This window comes from Mauremys reevesii, linkage group 2 (assembly GCF_016161935.1).
Source record: "Mauremys reevesii isolate NIE-2019 linkage group 2, ASM1616193v1, whole genome shotgun sequence".
Classification (NCBI taxonomy): Eukaryota; Metazoa; Chordata; order Testudines; family Geoemydidae; genus Mauremys; species Mauremys reevesii.
In genome coordinates this window covers 68,132,814-68,145,878 of record NC_052624.1, presented here as the reverse complement: position 1 = coordinate 68,145,878, position 13,065 = coordinate 68,132,814, and the positions used below count along the sequence as shown (strand labels likewise).

Genomic DNA, 13,065 nt, shown 5'->3' with positions numbered 1-13,065 from the left:
ACCCAGAGGCCTGCCTGACCTCAAGGGCTCCTCTTCCACTCTCCTGTGTGGCAGAGTTCTCGTAACCCCGACAAGGCTGGGCCCAGGATTCCTGGGGGGCTCGACACCCAACCTTGTAACCAGGAGGAGCCTGCAGGACTCCTGGGACCATATCCTCCCCTCTGGCTCCTGAAACCCCTCACAGGGGCCCCCCTGAGCATCTGCCGTTACCCAATGATTAAATGACCTTTTCTCTCACCACCTCCCCTCAACCTTGAGCAGTTTTAACCTTAGTAGCTCCATAAACAACTGCTATATGCAGGTAACTATGCTGACAAAGAATGGTTAAAGAAAAGAATGTTTGCACACCCACAAAGCAAATGTTGATGAGGTCATTAAGAGAGATTAAGTGCTCCAAATAGCAGAGGTTTGTAAACAAGTGTGAATAGGGAATTCAGAAGCATTACAACTCAGCAGCCACCCTCTACAGCACAACCCCAACCCTCTGGCCTGGTCTACACTACAGAGTTAGGTTGACATAAAGCAGCTTAAATTGACCTAACTCTGCAAGCATCTATGCTAAAATGTCTCTCCCGTCAATGTAACTTGCCCACTACACTAACTTAATGACTCCATCTCCACAAGAGGTGTGGAATCAATTTTGATGTACTTAGGTTGCCAGAGCGTCAGTATAGACACTGCATTGTTTATATCGACTGTTGCTGCCTTTCAGAAGCCATGCTACAATGTCCCACACTGACAGTTAAATCGGTGCAAGCAATGTCTCATACTGACACAAGGAGAATAGTGTGGACATGCAGAAGTGATTTAATTACTGTGGTGGCTGTACATCAACGTAATTTAGGTCAACATAATTCTGTAGTGTAGACATATCCTAAGGTGTTAACCCAGTGGTGGTGACTGTGACAGGGCGTGACTCACCACAGTGGTGCCTCCTGCTGGCCGTCCTGGGGATTAGCTCCGCAGGTCAGTACGCCCTCTCCTGATGGTGCCTCGCCTGCCGTCACATCTGCTCTTGGACCCACATCACTGCAAGGCATCCTCCTCACAACACAGCCCTCTGGCCTTCTCACCTTTTCTGCTCCCCCCTTCTAGGGGATAGTACTGCAGTCCAACTGTCCAGCCACTTCCCCCATGGTGAGTGTGTGTGTGGTGGGGAACCAGGGCCCGCCCACTGCTCCAGATCTCCGACCAGGGACCCCCTAAACCACAGTCACCTTCTGCATTCCTTTGTCTGAACTACCACTGCATTTCCCTGGGCCACTTCTCAGCACCCTACTCAAACTCAACGGCTCATACGGAGCTCCATCTCTACTCCCCAGGTCCCTGACCTGCACTGTCCAAGGTGCTACAGGGTTGCAGCCTATTCAGGACACACTCTTCTTTCCTCAAGCTCCCAGTAGTGACTGACTCTGGCCCCACAGCCCCTTTTCTATGAGCCCACTGGCTCTGATTGGCTGCTCTTTGCTGCTTCTCGGGCAGCCTCCTTAAGGGTCTATTAATTCCGCCCCTGCCAGCTCGGGGCGAATGCCCCATCACACTGCCCTATTATAATGGTTTGTAATGTGTGAATTGTCACAGGAACAAATGACTAATGAACTTTGACTGTAGGGGAACAAATCCTCACAAAGATGTGCAGCCCCACACGTATGTGCCACTATTCCCTCCTATGCTTTTCCAACAACTGCACTGGGTGTGAAGGTGTCCTTAGGCAAAAGCAGATGTCATCCTGTGCCTCCCTGCTGTTCCAAGGTATGTGCACATATGACATCCCTGATTTTCCTTGTCTGCTGGGAAACCGGACCTGTGTGCATGTAGGTGGGATCCAGCTGCTTGTACACAGTCGGTAAAGCAGACTTGTCCTGAGCATACTCAGGATGGAAGCACTCCTCTTTACCCTCACAAATATTATGGAGTGTGCAACAGGTGACAGTTTTAGCAACGATGTTCACCATATTGGCCTCCAGACAGGTGTGTAGCACCAATGAGATTTCAGCCTCCCAAACATGCACTCCAGATCACTTTGCCGCTACTGAGTTTGTAACCGACTTCCCTTTTTCCAGGATCATTGATGTCATGGTATGGTTTCATGAGTCAAGTTAGAAGCAGGTATAATGTGTCCCCCAATATAACAGTTGGCACATGTCATACGGGACCAGCAGACCCTCCGCAGGCATGCCGCCGAAGGCAGCCTGCCTGCCATGCTTGGGGCGGCAAAATGCCTAGAGCCGCCCCTGTCTATAATTAGATTTAACCAACCCAGAAACAAATGTGAACTCCTAGATCACTGTCACAGTCTTACCATGGAGTCACAGACAGTCCCATTAGACTCTCCAGTCTATCTTGCCACCCAGTCATCCCTGCTGAGTTTAGGTTTTCAAAAGTGGGGAACATGCTCCCCCATTTAAAAACTGGGTGGGGGGGAGGGCAATGACTTTCAACCCTGCCTCCCCACCCTGGCTATCTCCAGTGGCTATGATGGTCTCTGACTGGGTAGATATTTAAATATTTTTTATCATCATTCAATGTGTGGCCACAGGCCTTATTTGCTGCACGCTATTCAAACCCTTCTCTGAATTCAGAATTACTAATTTTCAAATGGACTTTTCTATGTGACTAATGGACCATCACTTTAGTATTGGAAAGCTTCACAAACATGAATGAATTAACCTTCACACCACCCCTGTGAGGTGAGAGGGTGGTATTATCCCAATTTTACACATGGGGAACTGAGGCAGAACGATTAAGGCCAGAGTTCCCAGAAGTGTCCAGTAATAATGGCTGCCCTATTGCAGTGTTCTGCTGAACAAATACAGTAATAACACAATGCAAGCTGTAATATATCTGGACTCAGCTGCTGAAAGCAAGTTCACCTGTCAAGAACAGAAAGATGAATCTACTAAAGTCTAAAGATCTTACTTATCTGTGCATGATCCACTTACTTTCTCCTTCAGCTCTGGGACCACATATTGCACGGAGTAAGACATTTTTATCTTTCCTATGATTATTTGTCTGTCTTACACCATAATTGAAAAATTCATACAAAATCAGTACATCAAAGCTAGCAAACAGATATAATAAAACAAGAATACCACTTCACAGTACAATAAAATAAAAATCAATACACAGTAAATAATGGCTACCTTTGAAGAACAGACATTATGTAAAATTCATAAGCATCAACCAAAGTTTCATAAACCGAAGATAAGGAAGCATCTGATATAATCAATAAAATTTTTTCCCCAATTCTTAAGGTCATGCTTGAAAAGTGCTTACAGGAAAAAATTACAGGCTCTTCCTGTGCTGAAATGTACCCCTTTCCTTTATCTGCCAGCCTACAGAACTTTATTAATAAAGGCTAGATCATTCTTTTCTTAATGATGTAATAAATTCACACTTTAGTCAATGATATATACTCTTCCAACTGACCTACCCTGCAGTGACACCCAGAGAACATTATTCCTGCTACTTTAAAAAAAATACTATCCACTCCATATGAAGCCAACAGATTTATTAATTAATGCCTCGCCAGGGCAAGTATCTTGTAAAATAAATAAAGTATTAATTTTCAAAACTTTAGTCATTTCATTAATGTATAGTAAAATATAAGCTCTGGGAAAATTATACACCAAAGACACATTAAGAACCACATTTGTCAGACAAAAATACCTTAACCTTGAAACAATGTAGATGAATATTCTTGTCCCCAACAAATTCTACTGAGGTGAAGATAAGTTGCTTTGTCTACCATGTTTGTTACCTCCCACTGCCCCATGACAACTCCACTGCCCCTCTTTGCCCTCTCTGCTGAGTCCCCTAAATAATGTCCCACATACCTAAATTTCCACAAACCTTCAGTCAAAAGTGCTCTAAGGGTATGCCTTCACTACCGGCCGGATCGGCGGGTAGTAATCGATTTCTCGGGGATCGATATATCGCGTCTCATCTAGACGCGATATATCGATCCCCGAACGAGCTCCTGTCGAATCTGGAACTCCACCAACGCGAACGGCGGTAGCGGAGTCGACATGAGGAGCCGCGGACGTCGATCCTGCGCCGTGAGGACGGTAAGTAATTCGATCTAAGGTACTTCGACTTCAGCTACGCTATTCACGTAGCTGAAGTTGCGTATCTTAGATCGACCCCCCACCCCCCAGTGTAGACCTGCCCTAAATCAACCTCTTCTTCCTTCTCTTCTTGACATATGCTGCCACCCAGCCCCTTCCCAAATGCAAGTTCATTCTTTCTTCTTCCAACATACCCTTGTCTGTCAGCTGCCAGTTTTCTTCTGCTGCATCTGCATTACAGTCCTGATAGAATCTGACAGTCCCTCTGCATTTCCACAATACCCCCGTCCCTGCACATGCACACACACACAGGACCTACTACTCAGGTGTGAGAAAATATCCCTCAAAGTTAAACACAAGATCTGCATCTCACACCAATTAGTTATGAAGGGTATGTCTACACTATGAAATTAGGTCAATTTTATAGAGGTTGATTTTTAGAAATCAATTTTATACAGTCGATTGCGTATGTCCACACTAAGCGCATTACGCTGGTGGGGTGCGTCCTCACTACCATGCCTAGCATCGACTTATGGAGCGGTGCACTGTGGGTAGCTATCCCACAGTTCATGCAGTCTCTGCCGCCCTTTGGAATTCTGGGTTAAGCTCCCAATGCCTGATAGGAAAAAAAACATTGTCGCAGGTGGTTTGGGATACATTTTGTCAGTCGCCTCTCCCTCTGTGAAAGCAATGGCAGACAGTCGTTTTGCGCCAGACACCAGGGCGATTAGAAGAGCACAGCAAGGTGCACTGCACATCAGAGAGGCTTTGAAAACCAGTTTTTTGACTGGCCAGGCTTCGGTGTCAAAATTGTGTGTGTTTCTCCTTGATGCAAACCCAGCCCCTTTGTTGATTTTAATTCCCTGTAAACCAACCACCCTCCCCACTTCGAAATAAAGTAACTATTATTTTGAAACCATGTATTCTTTCTTTATTAATTAAAAAAATGAGATAATGGACAAGGTAGCCCAGGTGGGGTGGGGGAGGAGAGAAGGACAAGGCCACATTGCTTATTGTAGCCACACTAGAAATCAAATTGTTTGAATGACAGCCTTTGTAGTGTTCTGAGAGCTAATATCTATTTGGAGGCCTGATTCCTTGTGCCCCACCATACAGAATTCAAATGAATTTCTCTGACTTCAGCAAAAGATAGTCATGAACTGCAGGGAGAATGAAGTCTCTTTCTCTTAACATGAAAAATGTCAAACTTCTGATTATTATAAAGTCATTAAACCAACAAAAACAAACAAGCAGAAGCAAAACAACACCTCCTGATATTTTTCTATCTAGGAAATAAATGGCAGTTATATGGTTCCTTTATATTTTACCAAGATAAGTTTTTGGAAGTTCTGCCATCTTCATCATTCCTTCCTGGATATTTCTTGATTACCTCAATAAAAACAACCCCCCCCTGTATTCCACTACAAAACATTGTGTTTGACTACCTTGAATACATGTGGAACATTTGAAGGTTAAATGTTTAAACCTTTTTCACTATTATTCAGCATTGAAATTGTATGTTATCAATAAAATTAATTACTGTACTAACTGTAGCATTCATGAAACTGCTGGAATTAATAAGACACTGTTCCTTGTCTGACTCATTATAATTACAGCTACTTATTGTTAGGACAGTGAAAAAGAGTTGATAATTCATCAGGCTTTTTATATTTTTATACATCATTGCTGGATGCTGTGAATTCATAATTTACAGTGGTATTCAGCATGTACCATGGTCTCTGGTGTTAAGTTGACAAGTCTACACTGTGGAAATTTACACTGCTGAACTGACAATAAGAGTCATGAAGACTAGGCTGGGGTTGAAACTTCATTGGTGAAAATACTTACCACTAAACCCAGGACAATTAAGCAGCCAGAGAAACAACGTGGTACACAGTGGACTAATGGTGACTCACTTTGCATCCCTCCACTCATGCAGAGCATTGCCTTTGATTAGTATGAAATATGTATTATTCTTTAATGCCAATATTTTTGGAGAAGAGATGAAAGTAAATGTATAAAAACTTGCAGAACTCTCTCTCCACTTTTCTCTATTACTGTCACTTATCCTGATCCAGATATACCACATTTTGAAGATGAAACCAGTTTGGAATCTTGGAGTGAGGTTGTGGGTTGACTCAACAGAAATAAAGCCACTGCAATGAGCAAATATTTTTTCAACAGTAACAAACATTTATCAACATAAATCAAAAGCAGGTAACAATAAGCAGACCAAATATAACAAAAACCCTTCCAGCTTTGAGAATTAATCTACAACAGTGATCAGGCATATTTTATTCAATATTATTTGTTGCCCTTGCAATTAAAAATTAAGACCTGCAGACAATTGTTTGTTGGTTTACTATACCACAAAAAGGTTTCAGATTCACTGAATTTGCTACTGAGCTAATGAAAATGTACCACATCATGGCTCACAAATTTCAAATTTAATCAAGGACATGGCATTTTAGGATTAGTGTTTTACTTGAATTCATTTCAAATTATAGTTTCAAATTGCCTTTTTCCCCCCTTTTCAAATTTAACTTTTCCGAAACATTTTTACTTACCCCCAATCAGCATTGTGCAAATGGAGAAAATTTTTTCTGCATCAGTATTGGCTGAAACATTTCCAAACCCAACACTGGTGAGACTGCTGAGAGTGAAATACAGGGCAGCTATATAGGCACTTCTGATTGATGGGCCTCCTAGTGTATTATTGCCATAGTAAGGAGACTCTATACGTTTCCCCAGCTCATGAAGCCAACCTGAAAAGCAAAAGAAAAAAAAAAAAGTCCAATGAGAAACAGCATAATGAAAACGCCAGATTCTGTAAGATAAATGTCATACTTTTTAAGATTTAGGGCATTGGATTCTACATATGATTCCAAGAATAAAATGAAAATTAAAGCTCCAATTCTGCAAACACTTACAAGGTGTTTAGAGAATTATGTCCATACATGATTTGTTCTTATGCATGAGTGCATATGGTGAAAAATAGACTCCTTTACTGAAATCAAGTGTTTATTAGATGCACTCAACAGCCGTATTGGGTAAATCAAAGAATCCAATTTAGCAGAGAAAATAATCTAATAATACTGTAGCATGAATACAACTTCCATTTCATTTTTTCCATTAATTGCTGTTTGAAAAGCTTTTTGAGCTTCTGAGAGGCAAAGCATTACTTGTTAATTATTATCATAAAGATTTTGGATCTTTATGTATATATTTCTTCTGTATAGAAGAAAAGATTCAGAAAGCCAGACAAGACTTATAAACCAGAGTTAAGGTTTTAAAAAATGCTGTAGCGAATCTGTTTTCTAAATTGCTCATCTAATCTTTATTTTCATTTTTGCCAAATTGAGGGACAGCTAAGCAAACCTTGAACAAAGAATCTGAATAAATGGCAGATGAGTAACACATTAAGGAAAGAGCAGAGATAAAAAACTATTCATAGTGCCAAGTTCTGCCCTTTGGAGGATTTGCTTTTGTAGGTGGGAAATCTTCCTAGATATTCATGCACAGTGAGGGTGGTATAATTTGCCTGGTATGCTGACTTCACTGTCCGAAGATCTGTGTGGGATTTCCTTTTCTGGGTTGTAGTCTAAACCCTTCATGACGCTTGAATAATTATGTTAATTTACGCATGTACTGACAGTTTGAAAGACAGAAACATCTATCCTTTCCACTCACTTCATACAGATCAGTAAAACTAGGAGCTGGAGAAATTCCTTTAGACTGAAAAACTACAAAATAGGCAATAAGCTTTAAACATGAAGTCTAACAACTGTGATAACATTTTGTGACTGTTTTGTGACTTTGTATTGGTATCTTCCAAAAGAGTTCAATCAAGCCTCTGAAAACAGACTGTTGAGGGTCATTACTACTAATACGCTGGATCAGCCACAACTGCAGTCTCTGTTTTCTAGTGCTACCCCCTCCTCGCTGCCATGGGATGCTGCCTACTCCAAATGGAGGGAGGGAAGAGGCAGGGAGAAGCATAGCTGTAGCCTTGCCACCACATCTGTATAACCTAGCAGGATTATCAGGATGCATAGGTGGAGAGCATGCTGCACCTTCATAAGGTGGCTGTGCAGAGTGACTTAGGCCTTGTCTACACTGGCAAGTTTCTGTGCAGTAAAGCAGCTTTCTGCGGTGTAACTCCCGAGGTGTACACACTGCCAAGCCATTTAGGGCTTGTCTACATTACCTGCTGGATCGATGGGCAGCGATCGATCCAGCGGGGGTCGATTTATTGCATCTAGTCTGGACGCAACTAATTGACTGCCAAGCGCTCTCCCGTCGATTCCGGTACTCCACCAGGGCGAGAGGCACAGGCGGAGTCGATGGGAGAGCATCAGCTGTTGACACACTGCAGTGAAGACACCATGGTAAGTAGATCTAAGTACATCAACTTCAGCTACATTATTCATGTAGCTGAAGTTGTGTAACTTAGATTGATTCCTCCCTCCCCAGTGTAGACCAGGCCTTAGTGCGCAGAAACTGTGCAGTTGTAGCACTGTTAAAAAAAAACAAAACAAAAAAAACAAAAAAACCCCGAGAGGCATACAGCTTTCTGCACCAGGGCTACAGCACTGCAGTGCCAGTGTAGACACCCTGGTCAATTACAATGCTGCGACTGGTCTCCAGGAGGTGTCCCACAATGCCTGTTCTTGGCTCTCTGGTCATCGGTTTGAACTCTAGTGCCCTGCCCTCAGGTGACCAACCGTGAGCCCCACCCCTTAAATTCCTTGAGAATTTTGAAAGTCCCCTTCCTGTTTGCTCTGTGATGCGTGAAGTGGTCTCAGCGCATTTTTTCAGGTAACCATGCCTGCTCCACGCACTAGGTGATCCTTGGAGCAATGTCAAGCTGCTGGACCTCATCAGCATTTGGGGAGAAGTGGTTGTCCAGTCCTAGCTGCGCTCCAGCCGTAGGAATTATGATACCTACAGACAGATTTAATGATGCATGACAGAAAGGGGCCATGACCAGGACACACTGCAGTGCAGGGTCAAAGTGAAGGAGCTGCGGAACGCCTACCACAAGGCACGGGAGACAAATCACCCCTCCAGTGCTGCGTCCATGAGCTGCTGGTTCTACAAAGAGCTGGACGCAATACTTGGTGGCGACCCCACTTCCACTGCAAAGGCCACTGTGGATACTTCGGTGGCTTGTGTGCCAGTCGAGATGGACCAAGCCAGGAGGAGGAAATCTTGGACAAGGATGTGGTGGGGGAGGGGGACTCAGAGGCAAAGGATGACTTGGATGTCAGAGATGCATGCAGCCAGGAGCTCTTCTCTACCCCAGAGGAGGCTAGCCAGTCACAGCTGTCGGAGCTTGGCAAAGCGAAAACAGGTGAGGAAACTCCTGGTAAGTGGATTTGATTTTGGGAATCGCTGAAGCAAGTTTTTGGGGGTTGGAGGGTTGCAGAAAGCAGGCTTGTGTCTGTATGATGCGTGTACTACCACATGCTTAGTCTGAGCAGCAGAACTGGGTGTTGATTGACTCCCTCACTTCACAGGAATCTGCCTCAGAGATCTCCACAAAACTCTCATGGAGATACTGGACAATCCACGGCTGCAAGTTCCTTGGCAAAGCTGCTTTGTTTCTTGCCCTATTAAGGGTAACTTTCCTGTGCCATTCTGCCGTCACTGGGGGTTGGGGGGGACAACCATTGCTGCACACAGGTGAACCACATAAAGGCCAGGGCGGAAGCCTCAGTCTTGGAGAAGACCCTCCCTTGATTCACTGCTCACCCTCAGCAGCAAGATATCTTCCATAATGAACACAGCCTGTGGAAAATGTCGGGACAGTAATGATTATAAGCCCCAAGAGCCACATGCCTAGTGGGCAGCACAGTCCTGGAACACTGATTTCCCCTACTCCTGCGACTACTCACCATTTTGGGGTGTTGTGCTTGCCTGGGGTCACCCAGTTAGTGTGAATAGCGGCTGTGTTTTGAATCACTGAATCAGTGGTCCATGTGTTGCAAACAATACTGCTTCTGTAAAATGTTGCATTTGGGCTTCACAAATATGACCTTGGGAGCCCAGCCTCCCTCTTTGTTATCGCCGGCTGAACAGCTGCGCAGAATTAGGAAGTGGCCACAAAAAACTAAAGAGGACTTTCTGCGTGATGTCATGACTAGGAAGCCCATTGCTGCAAAACCATCCACGATGTCCTTCACATTGCTCAGTCACAGTGCTGCATAGCAGGAGGTGATTAACGGCCTTGCACACTTGCATGACAATGGCTCCCATGTTGGATTTCCCAACTCCAAATTGATTCCTGACTGACCAGTAGCAATCCACCCACTTCTCCACTGTCATTGAGGCTCTCATTTTGGTGTCCCTGTGCTGGAGGATTGGGGCGAGTTCTGCACACAAATCCAGGAATGTGTCCTTTCACGTTGAAAATTTCTGCAGCCACTGTTCATCATCCTAAACCTGCATGGCAATGCGATCCCACCAGTTGGTGCTGTTTCTTGGGCCCAGAATTGGCACTCCATCATCTCCAGCTGCTCCGTGAGTGCCACCAGCAACCTTGAATTGTTTCTCTCTCTGTCCCACAGTGATCTAGCCTCCAAGGAATTGTCACATTCCCTGTGGCTCCTCTTGCACCTCTGCAAATCCTTCAGGATCAAGCGCCTTACTATTCATATAACAATGATATCAGGCAGTTATCATATGAAGGTTTGTGTTTAGATACAAAATATTTGCAAATATACAAGTGAAAAGAAACTTATGCCATCTTATGCATTTGAGAAACAGAAAAGGTTTTCACCTTTAAGTAACCAATATAATCTGTAAAATATATCCCACCATAAATGTTCTCCAGATTGAAAGAACGGATTCTTAGTGTGTTTACAAGGAAATCAATTTCAATAAGCATATTTCTAAAATCCATTGTGTGGGTTTAACTTACGGTGGTTCTTTCCAAAAAGGAGGGCTAAAAGATCCACTTTTATTAGTTGGTTTATAGTTCTGATAACACACCCTAAGCATTACTTCTTTGGGGAATTTCTGAATGAAAACACCCTCCCATCTTTTACACAACCAGTACTCTTTCTCAAACATAAAATATCTTACAAAGTCTGTTTTCTTGGGGAAAAAAAATCATATTGATACCAAGCCGATATCTTATACAAGAGGGATTTGTCCTGTTCTTTGATGAGGCACTCAGATGGGTTGGTTTGTTTGTTTGTTTTGAACAAATGGTTTCTAGATTTGCAGTATATTCATAATTTCTAATTACAGACTCATCAAATATTCTATACAAAACATGAAACACAATATCTTTTATATACATCTTTCAAAATATAATATTAAAGAAAATAGTATAGAATTTTAAAGCAAAATAGAAATGATAAAGCTGCATTCCATAGACTGTATAAACACACTTGGAGATAATAAACTTGGATCTATAACCAAAAAGAGGTTATCTTTCTGACATTTGCTTCTTCTTGGGAGACAAAAAAGCAGAGCCTTTGGTATTTCTTTGATGAGTTTGAACATTTTGTAACATAACTAGCTAAACATTATATGTATTGTTATATTTTCAAGCATCCTGGCTATAACATACTTGTACCTATATCTTAATATTCAGTAAAGACACAAATATGCACAACCTATATAAAAGTTATAGTAATTTTATTTATCTTATTTTTGCATCAATATGGATGTGTCTCTCTCTCTCACACAACACCATCATGTAATGATGTGGATAATTATAGGCATGTCAGTCAGATGTTGATTCTAGGCAAGATAATGGAGCAGCTGATATGGGACTTGATTAATAAAGAATTAAAGGAGGGTAATATAATTAATGCCAATCAACACGGATTTATGGAAACATAGATCCTGACAGATTAACTTGATATCTTTGTTTGGTGAAATAGCAAGTTTGGTTGATAAAGGTAACAATTTGACTTAGTACCACACAACATTTTGATTAAAAAACTAGAACAATATAAAATTAACATGGCACACACTAAATGGATTAAAAGCTGGCTAAATGGTAAGTCTCAAAACTGTAAACAGGGAAAACTGTAATTGTAAATGGGGAATCATCACTGAGTGGGTATGTTTCTATTGGGATCCTGCAGGGATTAGTTCTTGGTCCTATGCTATGTAGCACTTGTATCAATGACCTAGGAGAAAACAAAAACATCACTGATAAAATTTGCAGATGACAAAAATTGGGGTGAGTGGTAAATAGTGAAGAGGATGATACAGAGAGACGTGGATCTCTTGATAAACTGGCACAAACAAGCAATATGTGTTTTTAATATGGCTTAATGTAAATGTACACATTTAGGAACAAAAAATGCAGGCCATACTTATAGGAAGGTGCAATCTATCCTGAGAAGCAGTGACTGAAAAAATATTGGGGGTCATGGTGTATAATCAGCAGAATATGAGTTTCCAGTGCAATGCTGTGGCCAAAAGAGTTAATACAGTCCTGGGGTGCTTAAACATGAGAATCTCTAGCAGGAGTGGAGAGAGGTTGTTTTACCTCAGTATTATACACTGGTGTGACCATTGCTGGAATACTGCTTCCAGTTCTGGTGTCCACAATTCAAGAAGGATGTTGATAAATTGGAGCCATGAGAATGATTAAAGGATTAGAAAACAGGACTTATATTGACTGACTCAAGAAGCTCAATCTATCTAGCTTAAAGAGAAAGTTAAGGGCTGACTTGATTACAGTCTGTAAGTACCTACATCAGGAACAAATATTTGATAATGAACTCTTCAGTCTAGTAGAGAAAAGTATACCATGATCCACTGGCTGGAAGACGAAGCTAGACAAATTTAGAGTGAAAATCAGGTGCACATTTTTAACAGTGACAGTAGTTAACCATTGGAACAATTTACGATCATGGTGGCGTCTCTATCATTGGCAATTTTAAAATCAAGATTAGATGTTTTTCTAAAAGATACATTCTAGGAATTACTTGGGGGAAGTTCTATGACCTGTGTCAGAGATGATCACATTGGC

At 42.2% G+C, this 13,065-nt stretch overlaps 1 protein-coding gene across 6 annotated transcripts in view; it reads right to left on the bottom strand.

Annotated features, from left to right (window-relative positions):
- KCNH8 (potassium voltage-gated channel subfamily H member 8) overlaps window positions 1-13,065 on the bottom strand; it is a 337,777-nt gene that overhangs the window by 76,256 nt on the left and 248,456 nt on the right. For all 6 annotated transcript variants that reach the window (XM_039525054.1, XM_039525058.1, XM_039525057.1 and 3 more), the window contains one exon: window positions 6,635-6,832. In XM_039525054.1, coding sequence (XP_039380988.1) covers window positions 6,635-6,832 — 198 coding nt within the window. The remainder of the gene's footprint in view (window positions 1-6,634; window positions 6,833-13,065) is intronic.